At 47.3% G+C, this 25,458-nt stretch overlaps 1 protein-coding gene across 24 annotated transcripts in view; it reads right to left on the bottom strand.

Annotated features, from left to right (window-relative positions):
- PARD3 (par-3 family cell polarity regulator) overlaps positions 1-25,176 on the bottom strand; it is an 838,158-nt gene extending 812,982 nt beyond the window's left edge. For 20 of the 24 annotated variants that reach the window (XM_074405259.1, XM_074405258.1, XM_039478616.2 and 17 more), the window contains exon 1: positions 24,716-25,175. In XM_074405259.1, coding sequence (XP_074261360.1) covers positions 24,716-24,835 — 120 coding nt within the window. In that variant the 5' untranslated portion in view covers positions 24,836-25,175. Of the gene's footprint in view, positions 1-24,715 lie in introns of all 24 variants that reach the window. The other 4 variants (XM_039478614.2, XM_074405255.1, XM_039478620.2 and 1 more) reach the window with 2 other exon arrangements.
- Positions 25,177-25,458: the final 282 nt, after the last annotated feature.

Here is a 25,458-nt window from a genome sequence, read left to right on the forward strand (position 1 = left end):
TGGCAACAAGCCACCTTGCCATGTATGTACCTATGCAACAATCTTGCATGATCTGCACATGTACCCCAGAATCTAAAGTACAATTTAAAAAAAAAAAGAAAAGAAAAAAGTCTGCAATATTCATGAACCAGGAGATAATGTGTAACAAATGGTGGCTGAAAAACTATTTATTCCCAAAGCCTGATACCATCAATTAGATGTAAAGTATCTCACTTTAAGCAAAACTGAATGAACTTAAGTAATATCACATTTACAGTGGACTTGCATCTTATTCAAAGGATAAGCTCTAAACAGCAGTGGTAACCAAACTCAACACATGGTTGAATTATCCTTGAAAACTCCATTTAATCTCCCATAAGTACAAAGAGGTGCTCCCACTATCAGCAGGAGGAGGGAGGACTCATGAACAGATATCACATAGGAGACAAGGGTTTCTACTTCCAATGTCACCCTCAGTCCTGGCCATATACTCAGTACAGGGATGGCCACATAACCACCTACACCCTTTCTACTGTATGTTTCTGTCTCTACTGAGCATGTAGACTTTTTATTCCATTACAGACATCCCTGCAATGCAATACCCCTAAACATCTCCCCCAAAAAATTCCACTTCAGAAAAATAACTTAACTCTTCTTTAAACACGACATTTCTTTGATAAATAATATGTTATTTATTCCCAGGCACATGAAAGTTAATTTCTATCATTTTCCAAAGTCTTATCTAAGAAAGGCAGATTCACAGACGTTCTATCAGTCAACAGATCACTACCAGAGCTGCCTTCTGGATGCTGTTCATTAGTAGAATGACGAAATCACTGCATTCCACCTGTGTATGAACTTGGGGACACTATGGCTTATGGACTTCACAGTATATTCCCATAAAGAAATCATGAGTGGCACCACCACTTTGAACCTCTTAGAAGATGCCACATAAACCTAAGATGTTATTATCATTATCTCTTTCTACCACATAGCCTGGGAAAGCTGTCAGGTCTTTGGGCTCATGAAATATGAACATAAACTACTTCTTTAAGTTTGTCGGCTTCAAAAGTTCAGGACTTATTTATTGCCCTTGCTGAGATCAAGAAAAAGATGACTGAAACATGACACACAACAATAAAAATGTTTGATGTTATATGTGATACACATGCATATGCACACCCACACACACATGCACACACATACACACACACACCCACCCCTATGGCAATAAAGATGACCACAAGGCCTTGGACACTCCTCACACTGACAAGTGGAATCTGCGTCCCCTGCCCCTGAATCTAGGGAGGCTTATGATCAACTTGGCAAACAGAGTACAGGGATAATGAAACTGTGCTGTCTTCCAGGTCTAGCTCTTGAGAGAGTAGCAGCGGCTTCTTCCTGGCTCTTGGGACATTGTCTAGGAGCTCCCGAGCCACAGTACAAGTCCAGCCATCCTGTGTCCTCTATGCTGGGGACACCACATGCAGGTGCTCCAGTCAACAAGTCCCAGCTGAGGGCTGTATACAATGAAGGACACAGGCTGTGGGATTGATCTGCGGCTTTGGCAAGATAAAAATCACGGCAGGTCCAGAAGGTGATGCTCGATTCTAGTTCAATAGTAGTAAAAAAAATATTTCAGACCGAGCACAGTGGCTCATGCCTATAATCCCAGCACTTTCAGAGGCCAAGGGAGGAGGCTCACTTAAGCCCAGGAATTTGAGACCAGCCCAAGCAACATAGTACGACTCTGAGTCCATAAAAATCTAAAAATTAGCCGGGCATGGTGGCGTACATCTATACTCCCTGATACTCTGGAGGCTGAGAGGTGGGAGAATCACTTGAGCCCAGCATTTTGAGGCTATAGTGAGCTACGATTGCACCACTGTACTCCAGCCTGGACAACAGAACAAGACCCTATCTCAAAAAAAAAAAAAAAAAGGTCAACTCTAATACTCACACAGGTGGGATGAACTATGCACTGGTCACATATAGAGACACTGCTTTGAGGATCTTAATACTTCAAGTTAAGGTCTTTTAAAACTCCAGCTGTGAAAGCAACATACATGGGTTCTAAACTGTCTGTACCTCATCTGTTAAGTTTCCATCCCTGGAAAAGCTAATGTCAACTCATCATGTGATAATTCAATTTGCACAAAAAATCATGAACCTGAAAAAACCAAAACACAGTCTCAGCCAGGCCCAACATTCTAATTCGTTACCACCACCAAACACCAGATTTATGAATAAAGCCATCTAGGACTTCCCAGGCCAGGTTACCATCTGCCACAGAAATACATGCAAGTAACCCCAAGTAGAGCGGAGAATAACCCAGCTGAGCCCTGCCCAAATTCCTGACCCACAACATCATGAGATATAATTAAATAGTTGTTTATTTAAGCCATTAAGTTTTGGGTCGGTTATGCAACAACACCTAAATATAAACTAGTGTTCAAAAATCATTTTTACTATCAACTTGGGGTTAAGCACTATTTGAAACTGCTGGATTTTTTTTTTTTTTTTTTTTTTTTTTTTTTTTTTTTTGAGAGGGAGTTTCGCTCTTGTTACCCAGGCTGGAGTGCAATGGCGTGATCTCGGCTCACTGCAACCTCCACCACCTGGGTTCAAGCAATTCTCCTGCCTCAGCCTCCTGAGTAGCTGGGATTACAGGCACGTGCCACCATGCCCAGCTAATTTTTTCTGTATCTTTAGTAGAGACGGGGTTTCACCATGTTGACCAGGATGGTCTCGATCTCTTGACCTCGTGATCCACCCACCTCGGCCTCCCAAAGTGCTGGGATTACAGGCTTGAGCCACCGCGCCCGGCCTGAATATTATTTTAAAAATTCTTATATGGGCATTACTATCAGATACATTATGTCTTCAGAGTCATTTCTATCAGGTCTCTAAATTTCAGTACCAGTCAGTTCCTATAGCTGGAGTAGATTTGAAGAAAATATTTTAAAATAGTATTTCAAAGAACTGCACTTTGCAGCCCTGAAAGTATCCTTGAATAAATTATTTCCTGGCCAGATGTACTGGCTCACGCTTGTAACCCCAGCGCTTTGTGAAGCCACAGCAGGCAAATCACCTGAGGTCAGGAGGTGGAGATCAGCCTAGCCAACATGGCAAAACACCGTCTCTACTAAAAATACAAAATTTAGTGATGCATGGTGGTGCACGCCTGTAGTCCCAGCTACCTGGGAGGCTGAGGCAGGAGAATTGCTTGAAATCAGGAGGCTGAGGTTGCAGTGAGCCGAGATCACACCATTGCATTCCAGCCAGGGCCACAAGAGTAAAACTCCACCTCAAAAAAACAAAAACAAAAATAAACAAACAACAGACTACACAGAGCCATGCTGACTAGAAAAATAAAACTATGCTACACTGAGGATAACAAAATCAATCCATGGGCTGGGCACGATGGCTCATGCCTAGAACCCCAGCACTTTGGGAGGCCACAGGGGGTGGACCACTTGAGGTCAGGAGTTCAACACCAGGCTGGCCAACATCGTAAAACCCTGTCTCTACCAAAAATATAAAAAATTAGCCAGATGTGGGCTAGGTATGGTGCCTCATGCCTGTAATCCCAACACTTTGGAGACCGAGGCAGGCAGATCATTAGGTCAGGAGATGGAGACCATTCTGGCCAACATGGTGAAACCCCGTCTCTACTAAAAATACAATAATTAGGTGGGTGTGGTGGCACACACCTGTAATCCCAGCTACTCAGGAGGCTGAGGCAGGAGAATCGCTTGAACCTGGAAGGCAGAGGTTGCAGGGAGCTGAGGTCACGCCATTGCACTCCAGCCTGGTGAGCGAGACTCCATTTATATATATATATATATTGGCCGGGTGTGGTGGTCCACTCCTGAAATCCCAGCCAGTCAGGAGGCTGAGGCAGGAGACTCACTTGAACCTGGAAGGTGGAGGTTGTAGTGAGCTAAGATTGTGCCACTGCACTCCACCTGGGTAACAGGGTGAGATTCCATCTCAAAAAAAATAAAATAAAATCAATCCATGGACATACAAACTGTCAGGCCCATGGTCAGGTTCATGAGGCAGCATAATTAGAAGCTTATATTTGACAACAACAGACAGGCCACTGGCAATCTGGTGTCATGAGGGGACTATTCAGTGGGACTATTCCAAGGAGCTGAGTAATTGACTGACATGGTCTTGCTCTGTCACCCACGCGGGAGTGTAGGGGCACACCGTAACTGACTGCACCCTTGAACCCTTGGGCTCAAGCGATTCTCCCACCTCTGCCTCCCGAGTAGCTGAGACTGCAGGTGCCTGCCACCCCGCCTGGCTAATTTATTTTTACTGTTTGTAGAGACAGGGTCTCACTATGCTGCCCAGGCTGGTCGCCACTCTTGGCCTCAAGCCATCCTCCCGCCTCAATCTCCCCAACTGCTGGGATTACAGGGGTGAGCCACCGCACCTGGCCAAAGTAAAGTATAAACATGTAGAAAAGGAATCCCCTACCGACTTTGTGAAAGTGCACCAGCAGTCTTCTCTAAGACCACTGCTCCATCCAACAAAAACGGATGTGTATCCACAAATAAGCTTGAAAAGCAACTCCTGCAAGAGAAGTATTCTGTCTGCTACTCAGAAGCCCTCATCTCTGCTTTACCCAAAAGCAAGTACCATGGTGGACCTGTTTCTATATATACAAACACCCAGAGAACATAACCTGGCTCAGAGCATAACTCACGTATTTTACTCAAGCTGGCCTGCCTTCCTTCCCCATCTCATTACGACTCCCCTGTGCTGTCTCTCACTACCCTTCCTTAACCCATTTCTGTTTAGTAGAAGTGACTATTAAACTCGGACGACACATCACCTAGAGTCAACAGCTAAAGCCTAAAGATGACCTCACACACATGTTGCCTGCTGTTTCTGCAAATAAAACTCAACAAAATTAACAGGCAGGGGAACTGAATGACTTCAAAAGTCAAAAATAAAATATATCCATTCTGGACAACAGAGCGAGACTCTGTCTCACACACACACACACACACACACACAGAGAGAAAATATACAGACTGGGTACGGTAGCTCACACCTGTAACCACAACACTATGGGAGGCTGAGGCAAGGGGATCACTTGAGGCCAAAAATTCAAGATCAGCCTGCGATATAGCAAGACCCCATCTCTACGAAAAGAAAAAAAAAATGTTTAATGAGCTGGGCATGGCAGCATGCACGTGTAGTCCCAGCTACTAGGGAGGCTAAGGCAGGAGGATCACTTAAGCCCAGGCTGTAGTGAGCCATTGATGGCACCACTGTACTCCAGCCTGGGGAACAGAGCAAGCCCATGACCCTGTCCCATGAAGATGAAGATGAAGGAGGAGGAGGAGGAGAAGGAAGAAGAGGAGGAGGGAGGAGGGAGGAGGGAGGAGGGAGGAAGAAGGAAAAAGAAGGATGAGGAGAAGAAGAAAAAAAACACAGGCTGATCCACTGTCACACAAGTCACCAGCCCTCGGGCACGCTGGCTGATCCTCTCAACTTGTGTTTTGGAAATGTCCATGCACAGTCCAAAGGCGAGGGGGATTGCAAATCATATAATGCAGTAATTCCAAGGGGTCTGGAGGTTGGCCTGGGCCAAGAGTTCTCCACCCTCAATCCACAACCTCCTGAAGAGCTTCCCGAAGAGTTTTACAGAAACACCAATCTCTAACCCTGACCCAGAGACCTCATCCCCTTGGTGTGTATGGAGCTTAGGCATCAGCATTCTAAAACTCCTGCTGCCAAGGTTGAGAGCAGCTGCTCTGGCACCAACTGGGATGTGGTTTCAGTACAGATTCTTTGTTGTTGTTGTTGTTGTTACTATCATTTTTGAGACAGAGTCTTGCTCTGGCACCCAGGTTGCAGTGCAGTGGCGTGATCTCGGCTCACTGCAACCTCCGCCTCTTGAGTTCCAGCAATTCTACTGCCTCAGCCTCCTGAGTAGCTGGAACTACAGGCGCATCCCACCACACCCAGATAATTTTTGTATTTTTAGTAGATACAGGGTTTTGCCATGTTGGCCAGGCTGGTCTCAAACTCCTGACAAGTGATCCACCCGCCTCAGCCTCCCAAAGTACTGGGATTACAGGTGTAAGCCACCACGCCCGGCCTCAACATAGATTCTTATACAGAGGGTCTAGAATGGGGCCTCTGAGATTATATGTTTCTAGCAAGTTCCCAAGAGATGCCAGTGCAGCTGACCCATGGGCCACACCAGAGAAGCAAGGTCTTTGACAGCTAGCCACGCGCCTTTTTTACCCTCACCAACCTGAAGGTGAGTCCAAAGGTGTACTTCTTCCCTGAACCCAGAAACCATTCAAGCAAAGCCAAGTCAGGAAAACACCCTGTTCTTCTCCCACCAGATCACTTACTGTATCTTACGGAACTGCAGCACCCTAAAATGCACATCAGTTCATCAGGGTATATTCACTGTGCAGGCTCCGAAGTTACAGTCCACCAAAGGCAGCCAAGCTGGCTGTGTACAGTGGCTAGTACTTCCAATCCCAGCACTTTGGGCAGCCAAAGTGGGAGGATCACTTGAGCCCAGGAGTTCAAGATCAGCTTCTACAGAAAAGTAAGACTTCGTCTCAACAACAAAAAAAATAAGTTAGCCAAGTGTGGTGGCACGTGCCTGTAGTCCCAGCTACTTGTGAAGCTGAGGCAGGAAGATCACTTGAGCCCAGAAGTTTAAGACCAGCCTGGGCAATACAGTGAGACTCCATCTCTACAAAAATAAAAATAAATTAGCTAGGCATGGGTGGCACATACCTGTACTCCCAGCTACTCAGTAGGCTGAGGCAGGAAGATCGCTTGAGCCCAGCAGGTTGAGGCTGCAGTGAGCCGTGATCACACCACTGCACTCCACTCTGGGTGACACAGCAAGACCCTCAGTTACACAACCTCCCAAAAGCTTCTTATCCTCTCTAACACAAGCTTCCTCATCTGTAAACTTAGGATTACACCAATATTACAATTCCATGAGACTAACATACACACATGCACTGAGTCCAGACCAGGCACAGTGGCTCACACCTGTAATCCCAGCACGTTGGGAGGCTGAGGCGGGCAGATCACGAAGTCAGGAGTTCGAGACTAGCCTGACCAACATGGTGAAACCTGTCTCAATTTTTAAAAATTTAAAAAAAAAAAAAAAAAAAAAAAAAAAAAAGCACTGAGAGTCCAGCATGGAGGGCCTGATACAACACGTACCATAAGTGCTTACCATTATTCTTGATAATAACAGCAATACTGGCCAGGTGCAGTGGCTCACGCCTATAATCCCAGCATTTTGGGAGGCTGATGCAGGTAGATCACCTGAGGTTAGGAGTTTGAGACCAGCCTGGCCAACATGCTGAAATCCTATCTCTACTAAAAACATAAACATTAGCTAGGCATGGGGCCAGGCGTGGTGGCTCACGTCTATAATCCCAGCACTTTGGGAAGCCGAGGCAGGTGGATCACGAGGTTAAGAGATCGAGGCCATCCTGGTCAACATGGTGAAACCCCGTCTCTACTAAAAATACAAAAAATTAGCTGGGTATGGTGGCGTGTGCCTGTAATCCCAGCTACTCGGGAGGTTGAGGCAGGAGAATTGCTTGAACCCAGGAGGCGGAGGTTGCAATTAGCCGAGATTGCACAACTGCACTCCAGCCTGGGTGACAGAGCGAGATTCCGTCTCAAAAAATAAATAAAATAATAATAATAATGGTAATACTAGCATTTTCTGACACCACTGTCTCCTGTATCTCTTCCTTGCTCTGTGAAACTCCTTCACAGTAAGTTAAGACTGAAAAAAAAAGTGACAGGTTTCACCGTTGTTAAAAGGGTACCTTCTCAACAACTCCCCAAACTGATAGGCAGATAAATAATGCCCTGATAAAAGCACCTCTTATGCAAGAGCTTTCGATCATTGAGCACTGACCTAAAAAGCTTTCTAACACCAAAAGCAGAGACTGAGCTGAAAATACCATTCCCTGGAATCTATAAAGAAAGCAGCTTCCCTTCTCAACAGCAAAGAAACACTCCAGGGCCAAAACTCTTCTGCCTCAGACTCAAATTCCCACTATTAACACACGAAGATCTGTCAAAAATCTTCTTAGTTATTTCTCTGCAATCTTGTTATAAAACGCTTTAGTATTCTGGAAAGTTTTTGAAAGCACCATTCATTAGTATCATTAGCAAAGCACAGAAACAAAGAGGAAGCATGAAGCCAAGAAGAGACAGACGTACATGAATACATTCCAATCTCCCGTGCTGCTTGCTCTGTCTTTTTCACATCCTGTAGGAAACTAAAGCTTGGGCTTTCAAATGTACTCACATTAAAAAATGTTTACAAATAAAAACAGGAAGGGATCAGTAAAAATATGAGTGCTGCACCACTAGATAATCTTTACTACTTCAATCACTGCTCAGCAACTTCCCTAAATACATATGGGGAGAGGGAAGAAGCATTACTTTAATTAATGAGATGTTTAAGGTCCTCAAAGAGGAAAACAACTTTCAATACTGTGGTATGGAAAAGACGGATGACAGGAGGCAGTCCTCTTGAGTCCAAAGCCAGGGTGTTGATAACTTCAAGTCTGACCTAATCGCACTGCCTGCCAAGCCCAGAATGTGAATGAGCCTTCAAGACGCCACTCCCTATTTAGTATGATAAATAGGTCAACTCCTGGGTGAAGTCTTCAGGTGATTGGCACTGGGTGCCTTTAGCTGAACTAAAGTATTAAAAGTTGCATCAATCTGTCAACTCTTACAACTACCTACCTAAGCAAAAGATGTTCTGTGTTCCTTTATTGCTGATTTAGCTGCCCGAAATCACCATCTTAAGATGCCCAAAATCACATCTTAGGAAGTATTATGGGCACATGAATTATTGAAGCCTATATAGTAAGGATTAGAGTAGTCACAAAAATGTCAACTTTCCCATTTATTTTATAACACAGATTATCTCTTTGAGCTCCAGGGCATTCTCAGAACTACTAGTAGTTAATAGTAAAAAAGGCCTTTAAAACATTTCTGTATTTTATTAATACAGACAGTATTTACATTTTCTAATTTTATCCTTCCTAAGTTTTAAAAGTATTTTTAATGAAAAATGTGTGATGCCTTTTAACGTATTTTAAATACAGTAAATAAATTTTATGGCATTTGAAGTAGCAGTGTAGCAGCTGCAATTATTTTAGAAAGTAACAAGTAGAAGGCCGGGCGCGGTGGCTCACGCCTGTAATCCTAGCACTTTGGGAGGCCAAGGTGGGTGGATCACCTGAGGTCAGGAGTTCAAGACCAGCCTGGCCAACATGGTGAAACCCCACCTCTTTAAAAAAAAGAAAAAAGAAAAAAAAAGTAACAAGTAGAAAGTCCCAAGCTAAGACAGCTAGACAAATACAATTCTCCTTGATCTGTAATAGAATCAGCTTAAAGTGTTTAGTGATCCTTAGATCTTCATTCTTAGCTAAATGATGCATACATACTAACACTGGAATTTCTAAAGGATTTTCAGAAAAAAAAAAAATTTTTTTTTTAAGTAGCACTTTAACAGAAAACCTGGAAAAACAACACTTGATATCATAAGAATCAAGGTGATTTTGTGAAATAGCCATTAAAATTTTGCCTAATCTATGTTTGAAACTTGAAGAGAAAAAGATGTAATATTGACATAACCTATTACATGACAGGACAGTGCCTATAGTGAATCAGTTAATCTCCATGACAGCCTACAAAGGATGGCAGTCCCAAACAACAGATAGGAAAACAGGCTTGCAGGGCTTGTGGTATGTGTCAAAGCTTTGGTCTGTGGGGCCCAAACCAAAGCCCGGAGAAGCTCTTCCATTATGGACATGTTTGGAGCATCCAAATCAATATCACTGGAATTTTATTTCTTTTTTTTTTTTTTTTTTTTTTTGAGACGGAGTTTCGCCCTTGTTACTCAGGCTGGAGTGCAATGGCGCGATCTCGGCTCACCGCAACCTCCGCCTCCTGGGCTCAGGCAATTCTCCTGCCTCAGCCTCCTGAGTAGCTGGGATTACAGGCACGCACCACCATGCCCAGCTAATTTTTTGCACTTTTAGTAGAGACGGGGTTTCACCGTGTTGACCAGGATGGTCTCGATCTCTCGACCTCGTGATCCACCCGCCTCGGCCTCCCAAAGTGCTGGGATTACATGCTTGAGCCACCGCGCCTGGCGGAATTTTATTTCTTAAATTGTAGAAGGAGGTTTCCTTGGGTGACCTTTTCTTTAAAGGAGACAGTTTTGCAACATGATTTCCTGCATGTAGTGAAGTTCTAGTGAGGATGAGATAAAACAATTTAGAAGAGCTCATTCTAGTAAGGCTTTATCACTGGCAAACACTCTTGGTAAAAACAAAGGGACAGTACAGCTAACTTGTAGGTCACCTGACCCCCTACAATACCTTTTCACATTCTCTCTTTGAACCTAGACAAGAACCCTGTAAGGCAGGTGGTATTAGAAGACAGGAATCCCGACCAGGCACAGTGGCTGGACCACTTGAGGTGGTCCAGCGGGTGAGGCGGGTGGACCACTTGAGTTCATTAGTTCGAGACCAACCTGTCCAACAAGGCAAAACCCCATCTCTACTAAAAATACAAAAAAAAAAAAAAAAAAAAAGAATTAGCCGAGGGTGGTGGTGCATGCCTGTAATTCCAGCTACTTAGGAGGCTGAGGTGGGAGAATCACTTGAACCCGGGAGACAGAGATTGCAGTGAGCCGAGATCACGCCACTGCACTCTGGCCTGGGCAACAGCGTGAGACTCCATCTCAAAAGAATCACATGCTCACAAAGGTACTGCTCTTAACTCTCCACAAATGCCTGAGAGAGATTCCTCTTCAGAGTCCTGATCCGTGGTGTGTTGCTCTGATGTTTTTCCCTCCTAGAAGCAAAAATACCCACCACCGAACTTTCCACTGTCAGTTACTGGTGTTTTAGCAAACATCTGTGTGAGCCATAACATGTGAAAGATAAAACTGACCCCACCATGAAAAGTTCAGAAGCTGGCTGAGCACAGAGGTGCACATCTCTAATCCCAGCACCTTGGAAGGCCAAGGTGGGCAGATCACTTGAGGTCAGGTGTTCAAGACTACCCTGGTGGACATGGGGAAACCCCATTTCTGCTAAAAAAAATACAAAAAATTAGCCAGGCATGGTGGCAGGCACCTCTAATCCCAACTACTCAGGAGGCTAGTGAAGGAGAATTGCTTGAACCCAGGAGGCGGAGTTTGCAGTGAGCTGAGATCACACCATTGTATTCCAGTCTGGGTGAAACAGCAAGACTCTGTCTCAAAAAAAAAAAGTTCAGGAGTTTATTAGCATTGCAAGTTTCCTTGGAAAAAGTATTCCTGATAGGATGTGCCTTCATAATTTAAAATATACTCATTTCATATTCCTCAACAGTACAACTGCTGAAATGCCACCACCTTCCAGATGCAGCAAAAAATAGTTATCAATCCAAATGATGCACTTGATTTGTTTTCGTTTTTTGAGACAGTGTCTCACTCTATCGCCCAGGCTGGAGTGCAGTGGCACGATCCCGACTCACTGCAACCTCCGCCTTCCAGGTTCAAGCGATTCTCGTGACTCAGCCTCCTGAGTAGCTGGGATTACAGGCGCCTGCCAGCACACTCAGCTCTTCTTTTGTTTTTGTTTTTGTTTTTGTAGAGTCCGGGTTTCGCCATGTTGGCCAGGCTGGTCTTCGACTCCTGGCCTCAAGTGATCTGTCCGCATTGGCCTCCCAAAGCACTGGGATTTACAGGCACGAGCCACAGCACCTGGCCAAGATTCACTTGATTTGTATAGATTTTTTTTCCAAATCTCTAACAAGGTGGTAAAGGTACCAAATCCCATGTTCAACGTTAATGAATTTAGTGATTAGTCATATCCTGTGTTGCAGTACATCAGGAACCAATACCCTGCACATTTCACCTCCTCTTCTGCAGGTACTGCTGCCTGTAATAAAACAAATCCGAGTTTAGAATATAACCCTGCGGGGCAGGAATCTGGCGAACCATTATTCACACACGGCTTTGCACACTGGGTTTCGGTGTTATAAATGATACACCTTAAATGATTTGTGACGTAAGAACACAATTCCCTGGAAAAGAGTTTATTTTTTCCTTCGTCCCTCAGATTTTGAAAGAATTTATTTTTTAAATTTGGACTGAATTGGGAACGGGAGAAGAAAATTAGGACACAGACATAAGAACTTGTTTTCAATTTGTATTGTCTACATAGAAGAAATGGAACCAAAAAACCTAGTTACACATATATCACCTACACAAAAACAAGACTCCTTTCGGGCCGGGCGCGGTGGCTCAAGCCTGTAATCCCAGCACTTTGGGAGGCCGAGGCGGGTGGATCACAAGGTCGAGAGATCGAGACCATCCTGGTCAACATGGTGAAACCCCGTCTCTACTAAAAATACAAAAAATTAGCTGGGCATGGTGGTGCGTGCCTGTAATCCCAGCTACTCAGGAGGCTGGGGCAGGAGAATTGCTTGAACCCAGGAGGCAGAGGTTGCGGTGAGCCGAGATTGCGCCATTGCACTCCAGCCTGGGTAACAACAGCGAAACTCCGTCTCAAAAAAAAAAAAAAAAAAAAAAAAAAAAAAAAGACTCCTTTCGTTGTGTTTTTAATGTTAATATACACATTTTGATTTTTTAGCAATTTTAGGTTTTTAAGATATATATCACTTTGTTTTCTTCAGCGTTGGAGAAGGAAACACTGATTTTTAGTGTAGTCTATCTCAAAGAGACCTTTTCAAATATATAAACCCTATAATATAGATTCGTTTTCCTTTTTTTTTTTTTTTTTTTTTTTTTTGAGACGGAGTTTTGCTCTTGTTACCCAGGCTGGAGTGCAATGGCGCGATCCCGGCTCACCGCAACCTCCGCCTCCCGGGTTCAGGCAATTCTCCTGCCTCAGCCTCCTGAGTAGCTGGGATTACAGGCAGGCGCCACCATGCCCAGCTAATTTTTTGTATTTTTAGTAGAGACGGGGTTTCACCTTGTTGGCCAGGATGGTCTCGATCTCCTGACCTCGTGATCCACCCGCCTCAGCCTCCCAAAGTGCTGGGATTACAGGCGTGAGCCACCGCGCCCGGCTTATAGATTGGTACAATCAATAAGAAGGGAAAGGCCGGGCGTGGTGGCTCACACCTATAATCCCAGCACTTTGGGAGGCCGAGGCAGATGGATCACGAGGTCGTTCAAAACCAGCCTGGCCAACATGGTGAAACCCTGTCTCTACTAAAAATACAAATTAGCCAGGCGTGGTGGCAAGCACCTGTAATCCCAGCTACTTGGGAGGCTGAGGCAGGAGAATCGCTTCAACCCAGGAGGCGGAGGTTGCAGTGAGCAGAGACCACACCACCATACTCCAGCCTGGGCAACAGAGCGAGACTTTGCTTTAATAAATAAATAAATAAACAAAAGAGGGGAGGAACAGACACTAGAAAAATATACATCTGAGTACCAAAAATTTAAATCCTCCAGTGTCTGAATAATTAAAAACATTATGATTGGGAGAATGCTGACTTGACTGTCATCTCTAAAATGACTTAAATGTATACCAACATAAAACATCAACCCCCAAAAATACACGTATATATGCATACATATATATATATGCATATTTATATATGTATCTCATACATTTAGTATCATGAAGTATCATACATCTATAATTCACAAAGGGAATTCTCTTAGTCACTTCTGAGCATCTTCTTTTTTTTTTTTTTTTGAGACAGAGTTTCGCTCTTGTTACCCAGGCTGGAGTGCAATGGCGCGATCTCGGCTCACCGCAACCTCCGCCTCCTGGGTTCAGGCAATTCTCCTGCCTCAGCCTCCTGAGTAGCTGGGATTACAGGCACGCGCCACCATGCCCAGCTAATTTTTTGTAGTTTTAGTAGAGACGGGGTTTCACCATGTTGACCGGGATGGTCTCGATCTCTTGACCTCGTGATCCACCCACCTCGGCCTCCCAAAGTGCTGGGATTACAGGCGTGAGCCACCGCGCCCGGCCAGTGATAAGGATCTTTTCAGATAAACCAGGTTGGCCAGGCACGGTGGCTCACGCCTGTAATCCCAGCACTTTGGGAGGCCGAGGGGGGTGGATCACGAGGTCAAGAGATCGAGACCATCCCGGTCAACATGGTGAAACCCCGTCTCTACTAAAAATACAAAAAATGAGCTGGGCATGGTGGCGCGTGCCTGTCATCCCAGCTACTCAGGAGGCTGAGGCAGGAGAATTGCCTGAACCCAGGAGGCGGAGGTTGCGGTGAGCCGAGATCGCGCCATTGCACTCCAGCCTGGGTCACAAGAGCGAAACTCCGTCTCAAAAATAAAAAAAAATAAAAAATAAAAAAAGATCCTTATCTTAAGCCAGTAAGAAATTCTGAAGGACACCCCAGACAAAAAATTTTTTTTTCTATTAAGAGACAGGGTCTCGCTGTATGACCCAAACTAGAGAGCAGTGACTCCATCATAGCTCACTGCAATCTCAAACTCCCGATCTCAAGCAATCCTCCCACATCAGCCTTCTGAGCAGCTGGGACTAGAGGCGCACACCACCATGCCTGGCCAATTTTTTTTTTTTTTTTTTAAGACGGAGTTTTGCTCTTGTTACCCAGGCTGGAGTGCAATGGCGTGATCTCGGCTCACCGCAAACTCCGCCTCCTGGGTTCAGGCAATTCTCCCGCCTCAGCCTTTTGAGTAGCTGGGATTACAGGCACGCGCCACAATGCCCAGCTAATTTTTTGTATTTTTTAGTAGTAGAGACAGGGTTTCACCATGTTGACCAGGATGGTCTCAATCTCTTGACCTCGTGATCCACCCGCCTCGGCCTCCCAAAATGTTGGGATTACAGGCGTGAGCCACCGCATCCGGCCCAGCCAATTTTTTTTTAAAAGAGATGGGGTCTCATGCCCAGACTGGCCCTTGAACTCCTGGCCTCAGGCAATCCTCCCGCCTCAGCCTCCCAAAGCACTGGGATTACATGTGTGAGCCTTCTCACCCAGCCAATCCTGGGCAAAATTTACTCTAACTTTCAACAGCATGCATTTGACCTGAATAGCAAGCACCACCATTTCATGCGGAGGGGCAGAGCAAAATATTCTCACAGCATGGGTGGGAGGAGGAAGAGGTTCTGGACTCTGTTTGCCCCTCTAAAAAGCCACTGCACATCACTCATGGTCCCATGAGCACCAAAACCAACCGTGCAGAGCAGGAGTGCCTGTGCAGCTCGGGGAGCCGGCGGTGGGAGACCACCGAACACCTCTGAATATGAGGAGATGGGGAAACAGAGGCTCACAGAGCTTGTAAGATTTGCCAAAGCTCCAAACCACTGGGAGCCAAAGCCAAATACTGGAAAAGGCTCATCCATCACGTGCATCCTTGGGGCATTCTCATCAATCTCCACTGCACAAAGGCAGCTGGCAAGCTGGGCAGAAAGGAGTCTCTGGCTGAAGAACAATTGGTGAAGCCCTGAGAGGGGTAAAGCGTAGCACAGAGAGGCCAGGAGACCCGGAGGCTGGCAGGAGCTTACCAGACAGTAAACAGGACACGCTGGACAGGCCTGAGAAAGCAGGGACTCCACACTGTATGGAAAACTCCTAAACACAGCGTTTTCATCTGAAGTATTTTGAGCATCTCTGACACACATATATGTCACTTTATGGAATGCTCAGAACTATAAAATACCTGAAGCCTTGTTCATAGTGCCTTATGCAGTCTATTTTTCTAACATCTTTATTGAGATATAATTACATACCATAAAATCCATCCACTAAAAATATACATTTGAATAGAATGGTGCAATCATCAACAGTATCTTAGAATATTTTCATGATCCCAAAAGGAAACCTCATACCCATTCACAGTCTCCACCACCCCTAACTCCCAGTCCTAGGGAAACACTGCTCTACTGTCTGCAGAGCCACCCAATCTGGTCATTTTATAGGAACAGAATTATACAATATGTGTGCTTGCTGCTACGGACATTTATGTACAGTTTTTGTGTAGACACACATTTTCATTTCTCTTGTGTTGTTTCTGTCTGTATATATATAAAGAGTATATACAAAATATACACAGAATAGAGAACAGAGAATATATACAAAATATACTCTGTTTAAGTGAAAAAAATAAATAATTGATATTTAAAGTCACTTGGATGTGGAGCTTGAAATCTTACTTGCAGGGATCAATATGAGTTGATGGAGAAAAAGGAATACACAAAAATATTTAAATGGCAAAAACCACGTAAAGATAGCAGGCCAGATGGAAGAAGGCACAGACCTATAAAGGAAAGTTACTGTAACTTTATTTACTCAAATTTCTGCTTATTTACTAAATAAGTTATTAACAAAGTTATTTTTACTTATATGCTAAAATGTAGGCCGGGCATGGTGGCTCACGCCCATAATCCCAGCACTCTGGGAGGCCAAGGCGGGTGGACTGCTTGAGCTCAGGAGTTTGAGATCAGCCTGGCCAACATGGCGAGATGCCAACTCTACAAAAACTAGGTGTGGTGGCACGGGACTGTAGTCCCAGCTCGTTGGGGGGGCTGAGGCAGGAGGATCACTTGAGCCTGGGAGGTCGAGGCTGCAGTGAAGTAGAGATCAAGTCACTACCCTCCAGCCTGGGTGACAAAATAAGACCCTGTCTCCAAAAAGAAAAAAAAAAAACTTTTAAATAATGACTAAAAGACAAAAAATCAGTCACCTTTCTACTTTGTTCACTGAACTTGGCATTTATTTTGATAAAGATTTGCTTTTGTACAGAAAAAAATACCCAAAATAGGTAAAACTGGATACACGTCCAGCTGCCACTGACCTTGGTCCCAGCCAGCAATGCCGTGCGAGTGGCCGAGCACGAGGAAAGCATGCAGAGTGGCCTAGCAACCCTCTCCTCCTAATGGAAAATTACCTCCAGAAAGCACGTGCTGCCCAGTCTTACATGTTTAGTTCCATCCTCCGAAAAAATACGGAGGGTTCTACTCATCTACGGAGAGCTCAGCAGCACCAGCTTGCATCCAGTGTGGGGAGGCAGAACTTCCCAGAACAGATGGAGGGTCCGTCTGTGGGTCTGCATCCAAGTGGGACTTAAAATCTTCCCTCTACAACCAATTCATCCGCATCTACCATAAGCCAAGAAGCGCTTCACTCCACCAGATTCTCTCTGAGAATCTCAGATCCTGAACATTCCTACTTAGTTCTGGCACCCAGCCAAGCATCTCAACTGACGGAATCAGAGGCGCCAGACCAAGCATAGGGTGTCCCGGGGCCAGAACGCAGCCCTAGCCCCCTGCCTTGAACCTCGCCCCATGTGAACTCCAAGAGGGTCCTCTGCTCGATCTGAAAAACAAACAGAATTCCCTCAAGACAGCTGATACAGAAGAGTAACGTCTACGTACTCCAAACCTCAATAACCTTAGTTTCCACCATTACAAGCTGTTCGTGCCGGTATGTCAACCACACCAAACCTTAAAATCCTTAAAATTCGCAAGCGCTGATGGTAGTCTTCTCAGCAGAAGTGTATTTTTTGTGTGAGAACAACGTAACATGTTGATTCTCAACTTTGTATTTGCTCAACATTCTGACTATGTGACAGACACCGGCTATTCACTGAGACAGAAGCTCACCACCCACTGCTTCAAGCATTTCACCCAGAGGGAGGCGGGGCGCACAGATCCACTTGACACTTGAGAACCACACAGCACAGCCCAAACATCTGAGCTGGTGTGGGAGCTACCAGGAGTGGCAAGAGGCAGGAGAAAGAACTTCCAGCAGCTTGGTATGAAGAGGCAGCCTCCTGGAGATGGCTGGTCTGGACTGAGACTCATGAATGAGTGCAAGAGGGAGTAAACGGGGTCCAGGCAGAAGAAACAGAAAAGCCAGAACAGGGGCAGCAAAGTATATGTGAGCCTCAGGGGGTGGAGCGGCTGCAGAGGGAATGGGTGGAAGGCAAGAGGGGTCTCTACGGAGACGGGCTGTGCTTAGAAGGCAGGACTTGGTTGGGCATGGTGGCTCACGGCTGTAATTCCAGCACTTTGAGAAGCCGAGGCAGGTGGATCACAAGGTCAGGAGTTCAAGATCAACCTGGCCAATATGGTTAAACCCCCGTCTGTAATAAAAATACAAAAATTAGCCCAGGCGGGGTGGCTCACACTTGTAATCCCAGAACTTTGGGAGGTCAAGGCAGGTAGATCACGAGGTCAGGAGTTCTAGACCAGCCTGACCAACATGGTGAAACCCCATGTCTACTAAAAATAAAAAATTAGCCAGATGCGGTGGCTCACGCCTGTAATCCAACACTTTGGGAGGTCAAGGCAGGTGGATCACGAGGTCAAGAAACCGAGACCATCCTGGTCAACATGGTGAAACCCCGTCTCTACTAAAAATGCAAAAAATTAGCCGGACGTGGTGGCACATGCCTGTAATCCCAGCTACTTGGGAGGCTGAGACAGGAGAACTGCTTGAACCCAGGAGACGGAGGGTGCGGTGAGCCGAGAATGCGCCATTGCACTCCAGCCTGGGCAACAAGAGCAAAACTCCATCTCAAAAACAAAACAAAACAAAACAAAACAAAAAATTAGCCAGGCATGGTGGTGCGTGCCTGTAATCCCAGCTACTCAGGAGGCTGAGGCAGGAGAATCACTTCAACCTGTGAAGCAGAGGTTGCAGTGAACCCAGATTACGCCACTGCACTCCAGCCTAGGCACCACAGTGAGACTCTTGTCTCAAAAAAAAAAAAAAAAAACCACAAATACAAACACAAAAATTAGCTGGGCGCCGGGCGCGGTGGCTCAAGCCTGTAATCCCAGCACTTTGGGAGGCCGAGGCGGGTGGATCACGAGGTCGAGAGATCGAGACCATCCTGGTCAACATGGTGAAACCCCGTCTCTACTAAAAATACAAAAATTAGCTGGGCATGGTGGCGCGTGCCTGTAATCCCAGCTACTCAGGAGGCTGAGGCAGGAGAATTGCTTGAACCCAGGGGGCGGAGGTTGCGGTGAGCCGAGATCGTGCCATTGCACTCTAGCCTGGGTAACAAGAGCGAAACCCCGTCTCAAAAAAAAAAAAAAAAAAAAAAAAAAAAAAAAAAAAAAAAAATTAGCTGGGCATGGTGGCGGGCGCCTGTAGTCTCAGCTATTGGGGAGGCTGAAGCAGGAGAATCGCTTGAATCCAGGAGGCAGAGGTTGCAGTGAGCCACGATCAAGCCACCGCACTCCAACCTGAATGACAGAGCAAGACTCTGTCTCAAAAAAAAAAAAAGAAAGAAAAAAGGAAAAGAAAGAAAGAAATAGAAAAAGAAAAAGAGAAAGAAGGCAGGACTTTGGGAAAGTGGGACAAAGGCGCTTCGGCACCAGAGGACAAAGAGGCTTGAATTCTAGAAAGATCAGCCTTTCAAAACTGTTTAGTCTCTTTTTTCTTTTTGAAAGGGAAGGCAGAAAATATTAATAAAATAATAAAGCTGCTTTCATTCCACTATTTTTATGCTTGCCTCTATTCTCTTTCAATCTCTGCGACAGTACAACTATTTTCCTAAGTTTCAATACGCTTGTAAATGAATAACATGCATTCACAGAAAAATTCCATACCAACCACAAGATTTTTCATAAAAACCACGACTGTCATTATGTGAGTAATCAACAGTCCCCCGCAACCAAAAAAGCACATTTTCGAAAGTTTCTGTCCATGAACTCAACTTTTTAAAAAATATAGGTCAAGCATCCCTAATTGAAAAATCCAAAATCCCAAATAATCCAAAATCTGAAACATTTTGAGGACTCATGTGATGCCACAACTGGAAAACCCCACACAAAAGCATTTAACACAGACTTTGTTTCCAGCACAGAAATGCTGCATAAAATTACCTTCCAGGCTACGTACATAAGGTGCATAGGAAACATACATAAATTCTAACAACACATTGGACTTGGGTTCCATCTTCAAGCTATCTCTTTAGATACACACAAATATCCCAAAGTCCAGACAAGTCCAAAATACTCGCTGGTCCCAAGTATTTTGGATAAGGGACACTCAACCTGTAATAACAACAGGTTACTATTAAATCATTCTAAAGTGACACACTTGAGGGACAGAAGCAGTGGCCCAGAAGCCAGAGGCCCCAATAATCAACCTGTAATCAAGCCAACACCCACAGCTCTTACTTCCCCCGCCCATATACACATGCGACACACAACTGTGTTCTCCTGACTGCAGTGCCGCACGGACAACCCTAACATTCTTAACTACCCTTCAGTGAATCACCTGCTGCCTTTTTCGGTAAAGGGGAAAAATCCAAGCAGCAACAGTGGAACACTTGGGCAAGTTCCCAGGGTGGGAAATTGCTTGGTGGATAAAATATTTTGGTGACTCCATTCATCCTTACAGAGCAGGTAGTACGGGCCAGGCCCAGGACTAGAGTGTCCCTCTCATCATCCTGTTCAATATTTACCCTGTCAGAGAATATTCCACTCTGTAGGGTTGGTGTGCCCAAGGTTAAATGGCTTGTAGACCTAGATCACCAAACCCAATCCAAAGTTCCCCTACCCACTGAGAGGAGAGCTATGGGGGGGGAGGAGAAGCAGTGAGCAAGGGGGCTCCAGCACCTCCTCTCCTCACTGCTGCCCTTCAATCTCTTCTTCCCCTTTTGGTCACTCAGTAACATTTATTTAGACTGAAATACTAAGGAATTATCCATCCAAACCTCATCTACAGTTGCTCAAGTCATCCTCCTAGAACTAGTCTAGCTACCTACCACAGTCCTTCCTACTGCAAGGAGTCCCAGAGTGTCACCCTGGCGTTCAGTCCTCCTCAGTCTGATCCTGAACCCCTGGGTTGAATGCCTGAATCACCTTTGTCCACAGGGCCTCCTTGGAAGGTCCTCTCTCTCACTTCTCAGAATCATGGCAGACATTCTGCAGATTCACACAACTAGACCCCAACTGCAGACCTACAGACCCAGAGCCCTTCTGCCCCTGCAGGCAGGTGCCTTTTGAGGTCACTACCCATCCCAGTTAGCAAGCACTGCCCTATATCAAGGCCAGCCTTCCCACCGACCAAGCCCAGTTCAAATCCTAGTGACTAAATGAGACTCATACACACACCCCGTAATCATTGGCACCCACCTCCAAAATCCAGAAGCGATTACTGACTGTATCACACTGGTGCCAATTAATGCTACCACCTACTGTCTTTTATAGTTTTGTATGTTCTTCCTGTCTCCTAGGTTACACTGTTTTTGGAAAAGTGCACGAATTCATTACATTTTTTTCATAGAGCATGGGGTTTTATACACAGCAGCCCTTCGACCAACCCCACATTTGGTGCTACTGCACTGCACCATGTCCACCAGGAATCACAGGTGTCAAGCCACAGGCACAGAAGAACAGATGCAGCCGGGTGCACTGGCTCATGCCTGTAATCCCAGCACTTTGGGAGGCTGAGGCGGGAGGATCACCTGAGGTCAGGAGTTCAAGATCAACCTAACCAACATGGAGAAACCCCGTCTCTACTACAAATGCAAAATTAGCCAGGCATGGTGGCACATGCCTGTAATCCCAGCTACTCAGGAGGCTGAGGCAGGAGAATGGCTTGAACCCAGGAGGTGGAGGTTGCGGTGAGCCGAGATCGCACCGTTACACTCCAGCCTGGGTAACAAGAGCAAAACTCCATCTCAGGAAAAAAAAAAAAAAAAAAAAAAAACAGATGCAGACACAGTCCATCCTCTCATCCTGTGTCCTCGTGAGAACAGTCCCTGTCATGCTGCTCCCCACGTCCAGCACCATGCTGTCCTCAGAGAGGCTCCCAATGTGGATGGGTGGATGCGGATGAACAGTTGGTCCCACCCATCAGTGATCACAACCATAAAAACATCTTTCACGAGAAGAAAAAAGGAACGTCACATATGACTAAGCATAAGCCTTCAAATATCTACTACTCACTGAGGACATGTCTAGTATTAAATCATGGCACTTCACTATCCAGAAAAATTGATTTGTGTAACCTGAGGAGAAAACAGCTCAGATGTAATGCCCGAAAATTAGCCCCACCACACCAGAAAATGTTTACTGCAGAGAAAGCCTTGGTGATTTGGGAGTTAGGACCTTTCTCTTTTCATTTTTTATTTTGGCTTGGTTGGTTATTATACAAAGCCATAAACATGATCTGCCCACATTTTTCCCCACCAGATGGGAGTTCATCACACCACATGTCACCTAGCAACCCAAACACTGCTCCACAGCTCTCCAGCCACCCAGTTCTCCACACAGAATTTGTCTTGTTCTGTCAAGCAAATGGGTAAGGAACAGGTAAGAGAATAAAAGTTAAAACGATGTTAAATACATATTAACACCTTCTCACACTTAATATAGAATGGGAAAAGTGGTAAGAAAGACTAAAAATTAATCTTAATCATTATCTAGCAATTTCAGAAGAAAAAGGACAAACGGGCCCAGAAGACCCCTGAGCTCTGGCAACATCTGAGGGTCAACAGTCCTGATCTAATGACTGAACCTGGTATACTGCAAAGCCCCTGTTCAAATTCACCTACTGAACTCTGAGTTGTACTTAAAGAGCATGTAAGTGTTGGAACCCCTGAACTACCTCTCACCCTCCCTCTCATCTCCAACCCCCATATCACTATCACCCTCTCTTCCTTCAGCTCACAGGCCCCCCTTTTCTCTTTGTGACACCTTCCCAAATACCCGTAAGAAATCTGCACTCCCTTTTCTATGCCCCAGGTCCCTGTGAAACCACCACTGCTAATCATCAATAACAAGGGCCAGGTAGGCCCTGATCTAGCCACCCAGCATCCCAGAGGCCACCTCTTCTCCCCATGTCACCACCAGCCCCTTCACCTGGAGGACCTCGCAGCCTCTTGCTCAGACTCTCACACCCAGTGGGTCACCTAGATGTCCAGCACCCAGAACAGTGCCTTGGACATAGTCAAAGCTTAAGAATTTCTGTGGAACGACTTAATGCCTCAACCAACCAACCACATTTGAACTACTGCCAGACAGGCAGTTCGGCCTATGTCTATTTTGTGCATGATGAAACGTGAGACACAGTAGGTAAAACAATTTTAATCACATAAAATTAGTAAAAGGAAAGGAAACTTCGATCATCCTACCTATTCAGGAACCAAGACATACTACAGAGTGTGGATTATTTTATTTCTCTTTCCTTGCACAATTTATTTCGTTGGGTTCCAGAGCACCTGAACAATTTGAGTATTCTTTTGGAACATTCAAAGCATAAACCGTCACACATAATCATTAAAAATGCTGAATGTCCATTTAGATGGTTTCCTTTCCCTCTCAGCTTTGCAAGATAAACAGGTGCCCAAATCCCACTAATCATATTTGATTTTCAATAAAAGAGTTCAACCAACTTTAAGGAACATAACAGAACTATTAAAGCCAACGTCTTCCAGCCTTATGTCAGGTTCCTAAACGTCCCCCAAAATTATCTTTGAAAGGCCACATTTATGCTATTTTTTCCAATACATACTAAAAACAAAACAGCAGTCTAAAAAGCGTTTTCTTCTTAATTTCTGAGATCACTGAAGATGACACCCAGAGCACCCGGTGTACGCTCAACAGGGCTGGCCAAGCCACTTTCCAACGTCATCTGCGGCCCCCAAGCCCACAGGCGCCAGGCCACTGTCGGGAACAAATAGGAAACAGTGCACCCAAGAGAATGTGCTCCCCACCAAACAGGACTCTACGACAAAGGAAATGCCCTCGGGTGCTCGGGAGAAACTTCAGCATGGGCTGTTGTCAAATACAGACCCAGTCGGTGAAACAATTTAACAAAATGCCTTTTCACTTCTGACACATAGTAGAGGAATGCAGCGAAGTGGAGACAATGTTACCACTCCAGCAGGAAAAAGGGAAATCCACAAGGCTCCGGAGTCAGGCCCGGCTCCGCAGCCCTCCGCACCGAAGCAGCCCGGGATGGGTAGGAGCTGCGGTCCCCGCAGGAAAACTTTTCATTCCGCGACTGTGCCGAGGCTGTGCGTTCCCGAGCCCAGCAAGGGGGATCAGCTCGGTCAATGCTCGCAAGCCAGTGCCAGCAGTGGCCCTCCCGGGAACGCCTCCCCGACCCCAAGCCAGAGACTCCCCCAAGCCTGCGGCCCCCGGACGAGGCCGGCCGCCCCAGCCCGCCGGGGGCGTAGAGGGAAAAGCCCCCCGCCGCGGTCCCGCCCCCGCCCGAGGAAGGGAGAAGAGACGGACAGCTCGCAGCCCGCCTCCGTCGGGAGTGCAGTCCCGAAACTCTCCTCACACCACAAGTTCCCAGTCCCCGGCCTGTGCCCGCGGGGCCTGGGAGCCGGGAGAGGCCTGGGGCTGGATTTCCCGGCCCGCGCCCCCTGCGCGCCGGCTCGGGGCTTGGCTGGGTCTGCAGACTCCGGGTAGGCGCCCGGGGCCGGCCTGTGCGCTGCGGCCCGGCTCGCCCCGCGCTCCCGAGGCCGGAGCTCCCGGGGGCGCCGGGGGCCGCGGGGCGGTGCCCCCGAGGCTGCGCCCCGGCCCGCGCGGAGAACTTTGGCGCCCGCAGCCCGGGGCCGGGGGCGCCCGCGAGGCCGGCCCGGCCGCACTTTCCCTTTCCCCGCCTCCCTGCGCCTCTCCTCCCCCTTCCAGGAAGCGCCATATTGATCCCGGCGCCGTCCACGCCGCCGCCCCCCTCCCCGCCCGCGCCCCCGGCCCCTCACCTTGGCGATGGCCTTCCGGTAGCGGGTCACCGCCTGCTGGATGAGGCTGAAAACTTTCATGTGGCCGTCCCCGCACGGCACGACCACCCGGGTCCGTCCGAAGCACACGGTCACTTTCATGCCGCCGCCGCCGCGGGCGGGCCCGCGCCCCTCGCCGAGCGCAGGCGGAGCTGCCGGGCCGGGGACGCTGGGAGCGGAGGAGCCGCGGGGGAGCCGCGGGGGACTCGGGCGCGCGGGCGGCTAGGGGCGCGGGCAGGCGGCGGCGACGCCGGGGAGCCGCTCGGCTCTCATGCCCGGCCCGACCCGGCCGCCCTCGCCTCGCCTCGCCTCGCCTCGCCCGGGGCTCGCCTCGCCTCTCCCCGCCGCGGCGCCCGCAGCCTCCGGCCACCTGTTCGGCGTCTCGGCGCGCTCGGCGGCGGCCCGGGGCTGTGTGGCGCTGGCGCTCGCTCGGGGCCGCTGGGGGAGGGGACGGCGCGAGGGAAGGGGAGGGGAGGGGAGGGGGAGGAGCAGGGCCGGGCACACAACACCGCGCACATGCGGCAAGGGGAGGCGCGGCAGGGGGAGGCGCGGCCGGCTCCCCGCGCGGGGCGGAGCGCACGACCGCGGCCCGCGCCCCCGCCGCCGCCCTCCCCCGCCTCCCACCTCCCTCCGGGGGCGCGGGACCCCTCGCCCCACCGCCAGCCGGGGCAAGCGGCCGTGGGCCCCCACCAGCCCCGGCCCGGGCGCCCCCAGTCCCCTTCACC

The sequence above is a fragment of the Saimiri boliviensis genome, chromosome 8 (assembly GCF_048565385.1).
Source record: "Saimiri boliviensis isolate mSaiBol1 chromosome 8, mSaiBol1.pri, whole genome shotgun sequence".
In the NCBI taxonomy this organism is placed as follows: Eukaryota; Metazoa; Chordata; class Mammalia; order Primates; family Cebidae; genus Saimiri; species Saimiri boliviensis.